The sequence below is a fragment of the Alosa pseudoharengus genome, unplaced genomic scaffold, assembly GCF_046254945.1.
Source record: "Alosa pseudoharengus isolate Yale_2024_CS ecotype anadromous, Long Island Sound unplaced genomic scaffold, YU_APseudo_1.1 YU_APseudo_1.1_scf_6, whole genome shotgun sequence".
Lineage (NCBI taxonomy): Eukaryota > Metazoa > Chordata > Actinopteri > Clupeiformes > Clupeidae > Alosa > Alosa pseudoharengus.
In genome coordinates, this window is record NW_027468848.1 from 24,445,657 (window position 1) to 24,463,154 (window position 17,498).

Genomic DNA, 17,498 nt, shown 5'->3' on the forward strand with positions numbered 1-17,498 from the left:
GTATTCTTATTTATTGTTATTGTACTATAATAGATATGAGGACAGGGTCCAGTTAATTTTCTCATGCTGTTCCATCAACAAACAAGTGGCTTAGTTGCTGATAAATGCTAAACTAAACTGGACTTTGCATGGCAGAACCTCTCCTAATTTGGGAGTACTTTCTTTTATATATCTTTGGTATATAAAATAAAGTACTCCCAAATTAGGAGAGTACACACATTAATTAAACACTCAGTTCTTTATCTGTGTATGTATTGATGTGTGTGGATTAGTGTGGGAAGGATTTATCAGAGAAACGAATGATAGACATCTCACCTAGATATGTCAGCTTGTCTCTTGTCATTTAGCCTGCAAATAAACACTTCAAATAAACACTCAGGCACCATAACTCATAGAAGGCGTCTATGGTTGACTTATGGTACTGTCCCGATCATGTCTTCTTTTAGGAGAGCAAGCAGCAGATTTCCCCTGTGGAACCGAACTTCCTGCTCGGACCTGTGGAAATGGCACCGTGTGTCAGGAATACTGGCTCGGTCCGAACTTTGGCATCACCAACTTTGACAACATCCTGTTCGCTATTCTCACTGTCTTCCAGTGCATCACCATGGAGGGTTGGGTGGATATCTTATATAATGTGAGTACTGGTATTTCATATTCAGTCTTGCTGGTTTACTTGGACAGTAGCATGCATGATTTCAAAGGAAAAATACTTTCATAGGTTTTGAGGTACAGTGTAGCTAAGCTCAGACACGTCAGAAAATCCCTCTCATGTCTTGTTGTAGAAGTTTGATGGAACATAATAGAATATGCAGAGCAGCAGAGTTGCTAATCTGCTAGAACATGGGTCTTACTGTATTGATTCCAAATCAAATCATAAAAACAAAGCTAGAAAACACTATCTTAAAAACACTGGAGCAACGCTCCTAGAGAGTGTGGTTGGATACCGCAAACAAATTATGTGATTACATAAAATATTCAGTGGGCTCACTGAGAGATAACGAGTGCTCTCATCAATAGTCCAAGTGTTGCCCTGGTAGGCTTTAGAAAGGAGTTAATCAATATCACCAAGATGCTCATCCTTAGCAAGTTTCTCTCGTTGTACATAACATGAATTGGACATTTTTAAAACTTTTTAAAGTAAAGAAAAAAAAGTACTTCTTCTACATCGAGTGGATTTTTCAAAGGTTAGCTCTTAAGCTGCCACATGATTTTGAAATGTCTGTTATATCCTGGTGCCTCAGAAGCACCATTTACTTTCATTTCCTGTGTGTTCTTCATGGGATCAATGTTATTAATAATGTATCAGTAACCTAATCACCACAACAGGATTTTTAGCTGTGAATTCACCAACCTAAATGGGTCCAGTCTACCAAAAGCATTGAGTCCCTGAAACTTTTGCATTTGAAGATGTCAATGCACACCTGCTAACAATGAAAATGTAAATGACCCCTCACACATATGCAATTTTAGACATATCCACTGTTTTTAGATATTTAAATACATTTTGAAACCATGGCTTTAAGGCCAATGTCAAAAAATGGACTCCTCATTGGAGTAGTCTCTCTATCTGTTTGTGTTGGTGTCACAGAGAGTGACACTACTCATCAATAGCATACTGTAACGTTAGTGGAGAGAGTAATGCCAGAAGGAGATAGTACGCTCTTTTGCATCTCTTTTGCATCTGGTTGTCAGTCTCTTTCGTGCCTGGGCCAAACGTGATGGGGAGAGAGAGAGAGAGAGAGCGAGAGCGAGCCATATGCCAGCCTGCCTGCCCGCCCTCCTGCCGCTGCGCTACGCTACGCTAAGCTGCTTTTCACCTACAGGAGCGCCGCCTGGCTGGCTGACTCGGAGCCATGTGGCAGCCCCAGAGCTCTGGCAGGCCGCTCTGCGGGGCCCACATGCCAGCGGAGCCCGTCTCCTCCAACTCAGCCTTCATGGAGAGCAGGAGAGCAAGTGGACAGGGCTTCTCTAACCACTGGAGGCATGGGCAGTTGGCCTCTAGATGGTCTATGCCTGTAACTCAAGATTGATTATCTAATAAAGAGGATTTCTCAGTTTTTTGTGGAAGTTGAGAAGTTCTGAATGCTAGAGTGTTTGTTGGCTTGTAGTGAAATGTAATAGTTTGATGCTAGAGTGGACCTGTGCTACCATATCAAAAGTTGTTCAAATAGCAGATCAAACTTTCCTGTGTTTTTTCCAATGCATGATCAGCCAGCAGATTATTTTCCCAGTTGAATGGTGAAATGGCAGGGGCACTGATCACTGATTGATCACTGACATGATCAGAATCTGGTTCACATTATAGGCATGACTCATGTTACTCACATTAGTCATCATGACTAATACTGTAGAAATGATTCTATATCAAAGGACAGCATTAGGGGAGCATTGTGCCAGTAAGTTAGATCAGGTGATTTCGGTTGTTTGTCTGATATTGCTTACACAGGATATTTAGCAGCGTTTACGGGCCATCTCCTTCTTGTCCCATTATTCATTCTGTTTTTGGGAACCAGTCCATTTATTGGCTATTTACAGCATTTCAAATAATCTCTTCTTTTTTTTGTTCGCACAAGTCCATTTCCCAGGTTATGCTCCTCATATGTTTGCCAGGGCCAGGAATAGCAAGATGAATCACATTGTCATATTAAGCCGTTAATGCGGAATTCAGCCCGGCGTATATGGGGGGGGGGGCTATCTATGGCCAGTAGGTCTGCAATTCATCACAAGCTATCTCTGGTCCGCTCTCCTGTCAGCCAGGTAATGTGACTCGTGGAGCAGAGGTCTAATGGAATCCTCAGCGAAGCGTGCGTCTGATTGAAATGTACGAGCGACTCATGGGGGGGGGGGGGTGGGTTCCTGATCCTGATCCTGACACATCCTGTTTTCCGTCATTGTGGCCTCTGTGTTCTTCTTTAGGCTTTTCACTCATCCATCAGCTGTTGATGAAAAACCCTGACGCCTCAGAAATTGGGCTTACCTAGCGCTAGATGTGCAGATGCGATCGGAGTTAAGGGTGTTAAGATGCTAGCGCGTGTGTGTGTGTGTGTGTGTGTGTGTGTGTGGTCTGTGGTGCTGTGGTGCTCTTGATTGTAAACACAGCTCTGCCAGCCCTAGTCTCACCTGCTCAATTTGACAACAAATCTAGCAATAGCAAAATAGTCTTTGCTTTTCTCTACTATTTTTGCTTACCTGAGAGAATGGATAAAGAACCTGTCTATGCTGAGATGTATTTTTTAGTACTCTTTTCTACCTCTCTGAATGATAGTTGAAGTAACTGTAGACGAAACAAAGCCAAACAAAATCAGTATAGTATGTGTGCATATAGCAAGGGCACTTGTGTGTATTCTCTTTGAGTGGCTGATTTGACACCTTCTTTACTCAGTGGAAACACTGTGCTAATGGACAATCTCTTAGTGGAAGCTCATGTGTGTTATTCACAGCAACGGTATCCCCCAGTCCTGTAGAGCTACTCCGTTTAAATGTCAGCCTGCGAGCTGGGGTTCTCACACCCACATAGCGACTGACACAGAAACACACGGAGAACGTTCGCTCCTTTATTTATGTTCAACCTTCCTCTGTCCCACTCCGGGTGGACCTGCACTGCGCTGCACTTTTTGATGTTTGGTGTATTTTTAATCGCGCCCACAACGTTTGGCACGGGCTCAGGCTGGGTGGCAGCTTGGCTCACCTAGGGGCTTCTATGGTGCCAGTCATTCACAAAGCTCACTTCCTACCAGAGGCGACCCCAGTCCCGACTCACCTGTAAAGCCGTGGCACGGTGCCATTTGTCTACAGAGCCTCTGGCACGAGGGAGCAACATGTCGGCAAAACCAATAAGATACGAGTCAGCTGACCAACTGTAGAATAGCCAGTGCTGTCATGTACCTTCTTCCCCGGGCTCTTTTCTAGTTGTGCATGTAAAATACATTTCAAACTCACTCATGTTTTTATGATCTCCATCATTGGAGTAGTGAGGCACACATGAGTGTGCCCAGCTGTCTGCCTTTTTTTTGTGTACAGAATAGGTGTGAACACAGAGTAATGGATTACTGGCAGTCAGTAGCGTTATTATGCAATGCGCCGTTTTGATGGTTTCCACGGGCTAATTGAATTCAACCTCAGATTAACCTAATTAGCATTCACCCATCAAGACAATGCTGGCAACTCTGATATGAATCAATCATGGTAGAGTATAATTGTCTGTTTTTTTCATGAGGGGGATTAAACTGCACATACTGTGTGTGTGTGTGTGTGGGTGCGTGCGTGCGTGCGCGCGTGCATGCGCGTATTTGTGTGTATTATGGTGTGTATTTGCGCATGTACTATGTGTTTGAACTTTGTTCCTCCCACCTCTGTGTTCTGCACCCCTGTTTGCCCTGTTAAATTGATGGCTTGCCCTGCTGGGCTGCGCTGGAGTAAGGGATCAGAAAGAGGGGGAGGAGGAGACCTCGGGCCCTGGGGAGAACCTCTAATGCTTTTCTGATGCCCTCTCTCCCCACCCATCCCTTAGCCCTGCGAGCCTGGCACTGTCATCAGTTACTGCTGCATGCTGACAGATGTCGAGCCCCTCCAGAGAGCGTCTGGGGAAAGTTGGGGAGGCGTTCCGCAGGAATGCTGGCTCTTGTAAGTGGACTGGATGGGTCTGAAAGCTTCCATTTGCCACTGATGTAGTGTATGAGTGATCCTGGGCGTGCCCCTGAGTAGTGAAATATAGACGTATTAGTCAGCTGGCCAGGGATATGTCAGCATGGCAGGGCTGAGAAGAATGGCACTTTGTGTGCATGCGCCTTTGTTTCAGTGTTGTTGATGGTCCACTGACTGCCAGCCTTTGTACTTTAAAGGAGTATTCTTTTGTGTTGCTTTGTTATAGGGGCATAAACTGACACTAACTTGCACTGAATTAGAAAGTCAAATAAGAGTTCCCAAGAGTGCCAATGTTGTCTGACCACTGTTGTAACTTAAGTCACTTAAGTGATTCATCTAAAGAGTTACAATCCAGACTGACCCCTTTGCTCAAGGCCTGTTGCCCTGGAAACGGTTGCCAGTTTGTAACGGCTCATTGAAAACTGTTGAGTCACCGGTCTGAATGTGCCAGGGCTTGTGCTGAGCTTGGTGACCCAGCTCGTTGGCATCCTGCATTGTTAGTCTGATTGCTGTATTGATCAATCTCTCGTTAAATGTTTAAAAATAGCCCCACGGGGAAGACGGATGGATTTCTGCCGGAGTCCCCGTGAGGCCCGAGGCCTGTCTGAAAGTGTTATATCACCACCGATGGCAGCCCAGCCTGTGGCCAGTGCACTGCGCAGCGGCTGTGGTGTCTCGGGCGCTGTCCATGGTGCTAGGAGGAAATGTCTGTTTAGCTGTTGATATTCAGAGGATCAATGTAGCTTTGCATATGTGTCAAATATTGCTGATTATTACCTTTGCCTGTTCAGCCTGGACTGCTATGTATGGAGAGTAAATCTTATGCTTTGCTCTGTTTCCATTGTGTGATTATCTTAGACAGATCTCTGCATGTTTGCTACTTGTTCTTTTGATGCAGTAGTCTGGAGCACTTCAGTACCGCCATACACTGAGCGCTTTGAAAAAGCTAGCAGATGACGATGCGTTTTTTCGCTGGTTGAATCTCCTGTCTCTTTCTGACTCCCTCTGCTGAAATGGCATACAGTATTCTGCCATAATGGCAATATTCTCGCCCCTCAGAGAATGCCATTAGATAATGCCCGGTGGTTATTTATTTATTTTCTGTTTTCCCCCCCCCCCTTATCTTTTGTCTCCCTCTCCTCCCTGAGACAGTGGAGAAAAGGAGCTGTAAGTGTTCACGGGCAGGCTGGTCAGCAGGCTCCCTGGGGTCTGTGATGAAGAGTGATGATCGCAGGCGCTGCCGGACAGCAGGGGCAGGGGGTAGGGGTGGGAGAGGGCGAGCAGGGCAGGCCATGGGGATGTAATGGAGGATGGGGGGGGGGGGGGGTGTTTGAGGGGGATGGAAGTTGCCTGCTGCGTGCCAGGCCTCAGCTTTCAAGGAGGTAATCCAGTTAGGCAGGACACGAGAGTGCCGCTTCGATTTGGCTCCTTGGAAAATGGAGGCTTGGGTAGGTGTTGGTGAATGTTTTAGGGTGTGTGTGTGTGTGGTGGGGGGGGGTGGATATGGGGGGTTGCAGGTGGAGAGGATTGTCCATTGCTTTGTTAGCTGAATCATTTTTGCTTTGGTGTATCTATAAACAACAAGTAGAGTCAAAGCAGCAGGAGACCCAAAGAAGGCAAAAACAAAAGTGTCATCCATAGGAGTTTTTGTTTACTGATGGTCAAGATGAAGATGAATTAAGATGAAATTGAAACAGCTGTGTGCAACAGACAGAATTCTCAAAACCTCCTATGGCGTTACACTGGTTCAAGACTCTGGTGAGATATTGTATCAGAGTGTGTTGGTGAGCATATCTAGCGGCTATTCTGGGGGTCATGTAATATGGAAGTGGTTCCCTCTGTCAGCAGTTGGCTTCACCAAGTGTTGGCCCATGTATAATTCATCATCCATCTATAAGTGAATCCACCCTATAAATAATAATGAGTGCATGCAAAAACAAGCAATCTTAAAGATTTAAAGATGCAATAGAGCAATATTGAAATCAGCATTTCTATCACTGAACAGCAAATGATCTTACTTGAACATAATTATTTGCTGAACATGCCTAAGTGAGTAAGATTGATTCTACGAAGTGAGTAGCCATGTGAGTGCAAGAGACATCTCTTTTAAGTGTTTAAAAACTCTTTCCAAATAGCAGTTCACAGAGTAGAGAGTTTCGTGGACCTCATTTCCAAATGGGCTCATTGATTTTTCTTTTTTAGGTGCTCAGAGACAGGGGTATTTTGTGCTCAGCTCTATCTAAAGACGCAATCCCCAGCAGGTCTCCTACTTCTCCTTCGGAGAGGACTGAATAAGAAAAAGGAAAAAAAAAACAATAGCAACAACGCGCCTGTACTTTTTGCTGTTGTACACAACCATCAATTCATGTGTAAGAGACAGTAATTCCAGAACACTTATCAGTAGCGCTAATGTTCTGTGCTTCTCTCGTGCTGGAGGGGTCCCCTGGGATGCCATGATCTCTGCAGTGGCAGCATCAATCCGACGTGTCTGTGCCCAGGCAGATGAGATGGGGGGGGAAAGGAGCTGAAATATGACACAAATATGACACAGCTCTCTCGTTTTTTGTGCAGAACAATTGTGTGTGTTGACAAGTCGTTTTTTTTTTTTTTTTGCTGACCTGGAAACAGCCCGGGAAGTCCTCGCTTTTGATATTTCTGTTTGAGTCAAGATGGTGTGGACCATCAGCACCCGTGCATCCTGCTGCCACACTTTTTTTCCTAAATGATACTTGACATATTTTTGATGTCAAGTATGCTACTCTACTCTCTGCGGAGGAAATGAATTACAGTTGACTGTGCCAAGGGGGTGTTTTTGCTATTTTTAAATGTTCAGATTTCTTCTTCTGGTCAGGAATTCCATGGTGACTCTTGCCGTCTAGACTGCAGAAACTGTGGCAGAAAACAGATATATTTAGACTGGTGTAGTCCCTGAGCTTGATGTTTGTGTGTGTGAAGTTTTCCTGGCAGTTATTTTTCAAGATTAACTTCAATGGATAGACTCAAACTGTCATCTTCTGCGTCTGTGGGAGAACCTCACCTTTTAATTCTCCGTGACAATAAGCTCTGTGGGGGAAAAAAAACATCTCTGTAAATGGGAAATATTCACAGAACATATTTTGTGAGTGAAGTCTTAGTGGTTGACACATCGCAATTGATTTTTGTGGAAGGGGAAATGGCAGGAGAATTAACAGTCTACCACACACAGTTCTCCCAGTTCTAGTTACCACTAAGGGAAAAGAACACAATTTTGAAATAACTACATGGACACACATGCATAGAGTGGAGGATGAGGCAGTTCATTGTTTGCACTGGCTGCTCTAGAACCATCTGTGGGTGGTTGAAAGGGGGGGGGGGTGCTGGAGGTGTGCAAAGTGCCCATTTGTATGTGATTGTGTCTGCTGAATCAGCAATCCCCAGGTCCCCCTTGCAATTACACACGATGTACAGAGGCACGCCAAGGCAGTCACAGAAAAAATCTGCTGGCCCCTCCTAAAGTTTTGCACGCCTCATAAATTCCTGTGGTCGTTGCACGTTATGCCGACATTTACTGCCGTGATTCCCCTAATAGAGTCAAATGCTCACAGAGTGCAGGTTTTAAAGGCAATATGAAATGGGGAATCTGGAAATGGTGTTCACTGTACCAGTTTCTGGAGCAGTGAACTGTTTCGTTTGGAGGGTTTTTTTTGTTGGCAGGGCTCCCACCTAAGAGGCCGCCATCCGTCAGTGTTGGAGGGGAGCTCGGGCGGAGACACCCACCTGAAGATGCAGTTGTTAGAAGGGATCACATTAAACATCTCCATCGTAGAATACAGTGAAAAAACAAATGCTCAGTCTGTTCATTGATTGTGAGCAACTCAAGATGTGATTTGTGATGTGAAAAACGCCCTCTCCCAAACTTGCAAGCCTCCAAACGTTTATAAGTGTCATAATACTCTGAAACAATGGCCTTGATGTGCAACATTTGAATTTTAATTGTGATTTTTTTCTTAAAGTATGAAGTATTATGCATAGTACCACACAAACAGTGCATAATGACATAGATGTGCCCCCCCCCCCCTCTCTCTTTCTCTCTCTGTTTGTCTGCAGGCCAATGATGCCTCAGGGAACACCTGGAACTGGCTCTACTTCATCCCCCTCATCATCATCGGCTCCTTCTTCATGCTCAACCTGGTTCTGGGCGTACTGTCGGGGTAAGTGCTGTCCCAGACGACATGACCTCCTAATCCGCTCCCTGGCGTTATCTCTGGTGGCCCGTGGAGGCTCACTGAGGACACACATTGGTGCCCTTATTTCTCCACCGCACTATCGCCAACTTTGGGTCTCCTTTTGGGCCAACGACGGCGTCCACTTTGTGACCTTGCATGGAACACGCAGAACTTTTGTGAAAGGATCGATCCATCATGTGTTTTTTTGTTAGCAACTCCTGAATATATTTTTGAAGAGCGCAAAGGCTTGTTGCTTGATAAGATTTAGAGGAGAATTGTTGAGAGGAACATATGCAGAAATATGTATTAAATTCTTATAGAATGAATACATTCCCAGACCCATATTGTTTAGGAAGGCCCATATTGATTTGCTATTATCCCAAACAATGCTGAGTGGTCTTTAGAGTTTAGTTAAGCTCCTGCTGCTTAACCTTTGACAGCAGTGTGTTTTAATGGACAACGGTCAAAAAATAGCGTTCATTGTACAGGTTGCCCTTGCATCCGTTGTGGTACTGTAAGGCAGCAGTGTGGTGCTGGGCAGCAGGCCGTGTGTTCTGGCCCCTTAATTGCATTGTGGAGCATTATTTTGCCATTGTGCTGTATAGTATGTTGGAATTAGATTTTCTCTGTCAATGGTTATTTGGCCGAGAGGCGTAGACACACTGGCCTCCCTCTTCAGGGAAAGGCACACACACACACACACACTCTCTTTCTGTCTGGCTCTCTCCCTGTCTCTTCTGCACTCTTCTCTCTCTCTTCTCTCCCTCTCTCTCTCTCTCTCTCTCTCTTTCTCTCTTTCTGAAATACTTTTGGATAAAGCAGCCTTGAATCTGCATATACATATGTACAGATTAATGCACACTCACACACACACATACACACACACTCAGGGCCTAATGGAAGGTGGCTTGATGAGTGCTGTGCGGTGTACTGTGGCAGCGACTGGGCGCTTTATTTATTACTTCTGGGAAGGCAAATCTAATTCTCGCTGCTATTCTACCAAATGGCTTCCTCTCTCTCTTCCTTTCTCTCTCTCTCTCTCTCTCTTCCTCTCTCTCTCTCTCTCTCTGGTGTCAGTGTAGCATGAGGCCCCTGTTGCTCCTTCCCCTGTCCACTACAGCCTGTATTTTACGTGAACTGGACTGCTTTTTGACCAGCACGCTCGGTCTGGGTTAGGGGTTTGAGTTTGAGACCTATTTAAGACAGATCATCTTCTGTGTGTGTGAGATTCGCGTCATCTGTTTTGTTCATCTTTTGGGCACATGTCGTAGTTGCCCACCAGCTCACTGACATACTGTATGTGTCCAAAATGCCCTGATGTTATTGCACTGATTTGAGGTTTCAGTCTCATTGAGCTATTGGTTATCAATTTGCCCACCTGTGGCGCTAGCCTAGCCTTTAAAGTACTTTATTCTCAACCGCAGACTGTTTTAAATGGCTGCCCACTCTCCTTCCATCCCATCATCCCCAAAGCTATATTGCATCATCCCAGTCTCATCAAAGCGCTCAGACCCCCTCTATTGACTTTCTTAATTAATGCTGCCATGGAAAAACCTTTTAGCTTTTTAGTGCACAGTTTTTTGCTTAGTTTGCAAAAATGCAAACCTGCTCTGAAGTGTTCCTTATGAGTCATTTCACCAGATATGTGCTCTACTAAGCTATACGCTGTCTTCTGTGATGCCCCAGAAATGTCTTCTCTTGCCACCCATGTGTGCTTGATTCTAGCATGCCCCCACCCCCCTGTGTCTAGAACGGGCTCTTATCAGTGTGAGTTGTACGGAAGTGTAAGTCTCAGGCTTCTCGTCTCAGTTTGCCCTTCGTGGAGAAGTTTCGCGGCCTCCTCGTGGTCGCTCGGTGTGAAATGGGCTCATTTCGCTACGGTTTTATGCTCAAGGTGAAAGCCTGGTCCTCTGAGGCGTCGCTGGGCTGCTGCCGTATTTGCATAAAGTGAGATTTTTTTTTTTGCCTTTTGCTGGGCATCTGAGGGGTGCATGTCACCAGATAGCTGTGGATGTGTCTGCTATGCTGCTGGATGCGTGTGTGTGCGTGCGTGCGTGCGTGCGTGCGTGCGTCCGTGTGTGCGTGTGTAAGTAAGACTGAGTATAGCAGACACAGAGTGACCATGTTGTGGGCTGGACTGCACATTTATGGGTGTGTATGTGAGCACACGTTATCTCTGTGGACCGGAGCAGCGTGTGTAATACGCCAGAAACTCTCATTACAGACGGAGTGGCTCACTCACTCTGACACTCTGAATATTAATACTGCGCCCTGCATTTTGCATCACACACACACACACACACACACACACATACACACACAAACACACACACACACTTTCCCAATCAGTTTAAAAGTGGAGAGCAAGTGGCTACAGACATCAATGCTTTTATGATTCAGCCATTCATATTGCCTATTACCGGTACACATTTAAAGAGGCCAGTCTATTAAATGCCTCTTAGAGTCAGATTTTATGTGATACAGGAAAAGGGAACCTTTTGCATGGTGATACAGGTCTGTAGATTTCACAGTTGACCAGGTACAGTTTGTTTATTTTGTTTTTCTCCGTCTTCAGTCAATGCTGTAAACTGCGACCTGGTTTGTTTTTATGCCAGTGTGTGTGTGTGTGTGTGTGTCATACCTGTCAACATTTAGCTTTCCAAAAACGGGAGATTTTTTTTCGGGGGGGGGGTTAGTGTTTGCATATTTAATACGTTTCATACACGTGTTTCAACACTGCATTTCGGTCGTTGCTTTTACCTTACCATTACCTTACGCATGCCAGTTATGTATCCACCAGCTGCCTGCCTGCAGCCTACTTCCAAAACTCCAATGCTGCTTGCTGTCAGATTTGGTTCCGAGAGCACAAGTTCAGTGTATCAACAACACTCAATAAAAGTTTATGTGATGTGTTAATCAATTAAATTCCCAACAATTTCACAACAGCTAGTTCTGGAGTAGGCCATTCAACTAGCCCGCTTGCTTACGGCGAGACTCAGGCTGCGCAGTCGGCACCCGCTTCCTTATTTGGATTTTGGGTTGCCAGGTTTTAGCCTATGACAAAACGGTTGAAATTGAAACTAAGTGATCGCTTATGTGTAGGGTGTATTTCATACACAATCTGGCAACCTAGGAGATGTCAGACTAATAGAAAAAATGAATGGATCAATGATTTTAAAATGAAGTTTGATGACCATGCAAATTACGGGAGTTTTCCGGGAGAAATAACAAAACGGGAGGGTGCAGGGAGATGACCTTGAAATACGGGAGTGTTGACAGGTATGGTGTGTGTGTGTGTGTGTGTGTGTGTGTGTGTGTGTGTGTGTGTGTGTGTGTGTGCTTTGTCCATCCTGTTGCTGCCCACTTGCATGGTCAGGCTGTCCATCCACCCATAGATAGCTCCTTGCCCACATCTGACTTTCCGTTTCCATGGTGTGCGTTGGCACGGGCAGTGTACATGTGTGTCACTCTGTCTCAGGATGAAAGGTCACTTCTGACAGCAGGCCATGCTGTGTTCCCATCTAAAAGGGCATCACCCACAGGTCAACGGTGGACAGCAGCTGTGTGTGTGTGTGTGTGTGTGTGTGTGTGTGTGTGTGTGTGTGTGTGTGTGTGTGTGTGTGTGTGTGTGTGTGTTTGCATGTTTTGTGTTTGTGTATGTGTGTGTGTTTGCATTTGTGTGAGCATATACAGTACAGGCCAAAAGTTTGGGCACACCTTCTCATTCAATGCGTTTCCTTTATTTTCATGACTTTTTACATTGTAGATTCATCAAAACTATTAATGAATACATGTGGAATTGTGAAATAACTGAAAACATATCTTATATTCTAGTTTCTTTAAAGTTGCTATTTTTTTTTTTTATGTAATACCATATTCAGCGAGCCATAACTTGACAAATATCCATATGTGGGCCAAATAACTTTGCATTTATTCATAGTTTTGATGCCTTCAGTGAGAATCTACAATGTAACGCATTGAAATGAGAAGGTGTGTCCAAACTTTTGGCCTGTACTGTACATGTCCCGTACAATGCATGCTTATAGGTCATATGTGAAGGCAGCAAAAGGTTTTAATTTGTTCTCTGTCTCTATGAGTCTATATTATACTAACTAGCTGGGTATTTGTCAGTCTCTCTCTTTATCCATATAACAATCTACTAGATCAATCAGTCCATCCATCCATCTATTGTTCTTATTGTCTTTTTCTTTCTTCTCTTGTTGGTTTCTTAGTCAGAGTTTGAGTTTGACTCAGAACTAACAGTCCAGGATTGATTTGTTGCTACAATTATGGAGTTAATGCAAACAGTGCTCTTTAGCCAATACAATAAAGTGTAGGCTACATCACGTTACGTTACCCCTCCCTTACGTGTTCATGAGGTAAAGTGTTCATTGTGTGTGTAATTAAAAATACATACATATATATATATATATATATATATATATATATATATATATACACTGTACAATTTGTCTGCCTTAAATTAAAATCCACCAGTAGACTGCATGAGACGTATGCACCCATCTGTGATATATAAGGTGGAAAGCTGGAGAGAAAGGAAGAGAAAACATGAGATCTGTCTCATTTTTGTAAAGGAAGCACAGAGATGCTGTGTGTGTGTGTGTGTTTGTGTTTGTGTGTGTGTGTGTGTGTGTGTGTGTGTGTGTGTGTGTGTGTGTGTCTGTTTGTGTATGAGTGTGTTTATCTGAGCTGAAGGCTGTCTGAGGCTGCAGCAGGGATGCCGCTCAGATGCCACCCCCTCATGCACACATGCATGCACACACACACAAACACACACACATAAATACACAAACACAGCCTCTGCAATGCAGGAGGGATGGGGAGCTTCCCTAGCCGAGCGCTGTAGCGTTGTTCGTGTGCGTGGGAGAGACACCCAATCAGAGGCAGGCTCAGGCGGGGGTGTGGAGGGAACCCCCATCACTCGGCTCCCGCTACCCCCCACTAATCTCCCCTCTGTTCTCGCTGATCTCTTCTTCTCCCCCTCTCTCTCTTGCTCCCTTGTTCCCTCTCCATGTAAATATTTCTGTCTCACTCTATCTGTCTGACTCCCTCGCTCTTGCTTTTCCTTTCTCTTTCTCTCTCTCTCTCTCTCTCTCTCTCTCTCTCTGTCTTTCAGTCTTTCTTTCTCTCTCTCTCATTCTTTCTCTCTCTCTCTCTCTCTCTCTCTGTCTTTGTCTCTTTCTCTCTCTCTCTCTCCCTCTGTCTCTAGCTGTCATCTTCAGTATGGTTTTGTTTAGCCTCTCCTACTCTCTTTGTCTCCTCCCCATACCTTCTGTCGCCCTGTCTCCCCCACGGCATTGTTTTAGAGGCGAAGGCCAGTGGACCAGGAGGAGACCGTGGGCAGACCAAAGACAAGCAAATTTGTCCCCTCGCACTCACAATGCGTCATCTGGTGCCAAACGAACCACGCTCATCAAGTGCAGTCATATTTTTTCATGCTTGCATTTCAATTCGCCATCTCTATCTATTTTCTCTCTCCTCTCTCTCTCTTCCTCTCTCTCTCTGCCTCCCTTCCTCCTTCTCTCGTGTACCGTCAGTCATGTCTAGTCTCCACTCGATGCACACCTGTGCTGGAATAATGACAGTCGATCACTTCGACCTCCTCTAATTGGCTGGGAAACAGATGGCGGATGGTGCGACTGCACAAACACTGTTTTCTCCTCTGCTGCAGCTCAGTAATTACGGAGCACAGCCCCAGTGCATGAATATGAATAGGCCTCATTCACTACCTCCAGGCATCAACCTGCACCGAGCTGTGTGTGTGTGTGTGTGTGTCCTGTACAGTACCTGGTAATTTTTCAACCATTTCTTCCCACCTCTCTCTATCTCTCTCACTCTCTCTCTATCTATCTATCTATCTATCTATCTATCTATCTATCTATGTCTCTATCTATCTATCTATCTATCTATCTATCTATGTCTCTATCTATCTATCTATCTATCTATCTATCTATCTATCTATCTCTCTCTCTCTCTCTCTCATTTTCCTCTCTTTCTCTTATCTCTGCGTCTCTTTTTGTGTCTCTCCTTCCCTCTCTTATTTCCTCTAACTCACAGGCAGCTACCCGCAGGCTAAAAGTTTACGAATCAATGTGGGGTTGACAGTCTGTCATGCAGCAGCAGCAGCAATGAAAAATATGCTGCTTGCTTTGGCAGGAGAGGAAAGGAGAGAGGAGAGAGAAATACAAACACGAGGGCACAAGTAGACTGCAGTTGTGTTATTTATCTGTTTTTTAATGAAGATTCGCCCCCCTTTTTCATCTCCGGATTTATAACGGGCAATTACCTCCCTTCTCGTATGTCTCGCTTATGACGTGACGTACGGCGCACAGTCGCTCATTTCACAAAGGCAGAGACTGTTCACATTTCAGGAGTGAATTCACGAAATGTGGGGCCATTTGTTATGTGTGGTGGACATATGAAGCCCTCAGGGGGAATCCAGGCAGAGTGCAGGACCGTTGGCGGCTCATTGTCTTATTGTTTTGTCACTCCTGAAGGCATTGAATATGTGAACCTTGAGGCCACATCCTAAGCAGGGAGAAATAAATCATCATGCGTGGATGTGTTCATTAAATTATGAATGGCTACCACTTCGCAATTAACCCATACTTTCCTGTTTATAGTTAACATCTTTAAAACCCTGTGAGACTTTAGATAAACTGAATGCTATGTGTGTTTAATGATTTATGCACTTAATTTTTACTGTGCTGTTTCTGAATGTTTACAAAATATTATACCATCTTGAGCTTTCAAGGATTCTGTGTGTGCTGCTACCTGTGTGCGTGTGTGTGTGTGTGTGACCACATGTATACACACTCTAGCTATCCTCACATTGTGTGTGTGTGTGTGTGTGTGTGTGTGTGTGTGTGTGTGTGTGTGTGTGTGTGTGTGTGTGTGTGTGTGTGTGTGTGTGTGTGTGCGTGCGTGCGTGCGTGCGTGCGTGCGTGCGTGCGTGCACGTGTGTGTGTGTGTGTGTGTGTGTGTGTGTGCGTGCGTGCATGCGTGTGTGTGTGTATGTGTGCATCTCTGCCCACAGGGAGTTTGCCAAGGAGCGTGAGCGGGTGGAGAAGCGTCAGGAGTTCCTGAAGCTGCGCCGGCAGCAGCAGATTGAGCGCGAGCTCACCGGCTACCTGGAGTGGATTTGCAAGGCAGGTCAGGCCCAGCTCCATCCTCACCGCCCCCTTCTCCTCCACCTCCACCTCCGCCTCCGCCTCCGCCTCCAAGAACGCACTTGTCCAGCCGTCTGTGAAACATGATCCCTTTCACTTGTATTTACCACAACCATTAACCCTTAAAGGAGTACCGTCACACCGGTGTGACGGGAATGTTGGGAAATTAACATTCTAAAGAATATCTGGGTTCATTGAATTCAACATAGAATTTTAGAACCTTCAATTGTTGCGGAACTTAGAATGTTCAAAAACCTACACCTTTAAGGGTTAAGGCTTACAGTTCTAAACGTTACTGTCTTTGTTTTATTTCATTTCATTTTATTTTACTTTATTTCACAAGCTTTTGTATTTGCCTTTTCTGTGTTGCACCAGAACCACAGTCTCTGTTCAAGGGCATTAAAATTTCTCCTTCGTTTCTAGTGAATGGTATCACCTGTTGGCCTCAATCGAGTTGTCCCACCTGAAGGTTTTATATTCTAATCTCATCATCAGGGCTTAACTCAATGTTTCTATTTCACACTCTTGTCGCTGAATTGGAATCATTAATTCATTCAGGGCATTTCTCTTTTCACCATGAACAGATGGATGATAACCTTTTGACCTGTTTGGTCACAGTATAATTATTTACATCAGGGAGAATCCCCCCTAGAAATAAGGAATGTATATGAGTTTGGTTCTCAGGTAGATTGCTTCTCAGGATACCTGTGCCTTAGCTAATCTTATTTGGTCATGCATCTTGCTTTATTGATCTGTTATTGAATCTGCTGTGCTAAAAGATGTTGTCCCAGTCTCTGCACAAAAGCTCTCTGGCTCTCTTTGTTTATGTGCAAAACAGAGGTTTCTCTTGTGGCATCTGTTTCTGATGAACATGCAATCTTAGCCATCCTTTTCAAGGAATGTCTTGGTGTTTTCTATCAAAGCTGAGACAGACCTGTTTAAGTGCAAGGCCTCATTGCCTGAAGTCTTTGTGAATCACCATTAGCAAAAATCTGTGATGCTTTTGTGTTGCCTTATTGTACTACATATTGTACTACGTTACTATTTAGATCACTTCGAACAGCTTGAGTATGAGTAGTGTGTTATTTCGAAAACTTTGTATTGAACCCCCTCAATTTTACATAAATATCATGCTTAAAAATGATCAATTCTGTAAAATGGTAAAGGATTCTCATTTTTCATACCCACCTGAGCGGTGTATTATGTGACCTGCACACTTTGCTTCATCTCATACCTGTCAGATGACATACCCTGTTAGGTTTCTGCATGGCCAAAACTTTCTTCATGTGACTGTGAATGGTCTTCTTTGGGAGAGTGTTTTGACTGATGCCAGTGTGTCTGTCTCAGAGGAAGTCATGTTGGCCGAAGAGGACAAACATGCAGAGGAGAAATCTCTAGATGGGGCCTGGTACAAGAGAAAGCACCCAAGCAACTCAGGTGGGGACCAGCCCATTCAGAC

General features: G+C 44.7%; 1 protein-coding gene across 1 annotated transcript in view; it reads left to right on the forward strand.

Moving 5' to 3' along the window:
• Positions 1 to 17,498, forward strand: part of cacna1ba (calcium channel, voltage-dependent, N type, alpha 1B subunit, a) — a 92,200-nt gene that overhangs the window by 25,075 nt on the left and 49,627 nt on the right. The window contains exons 6-9 of the mRNA XM_076271336.1: positions 447 to 634; positions 8,731 to 8,834; positions 15,907 to 16,022; positions 17,387 to 17,476. Coding sequence (XP_076127451.1) covers positions 447 to 634; positions 8,731 to 8,834; positions 15,907 to 16,022; positions 17,387 to 17,476 — 498 coding nt within the window. The remainder of the gene's footprint in view (positions 1 to 446; positions 635 to 8,730; positions 8,835 to 15,906; positions 16,023 to 17,386; positions 17,477 to 17,498) is intronic.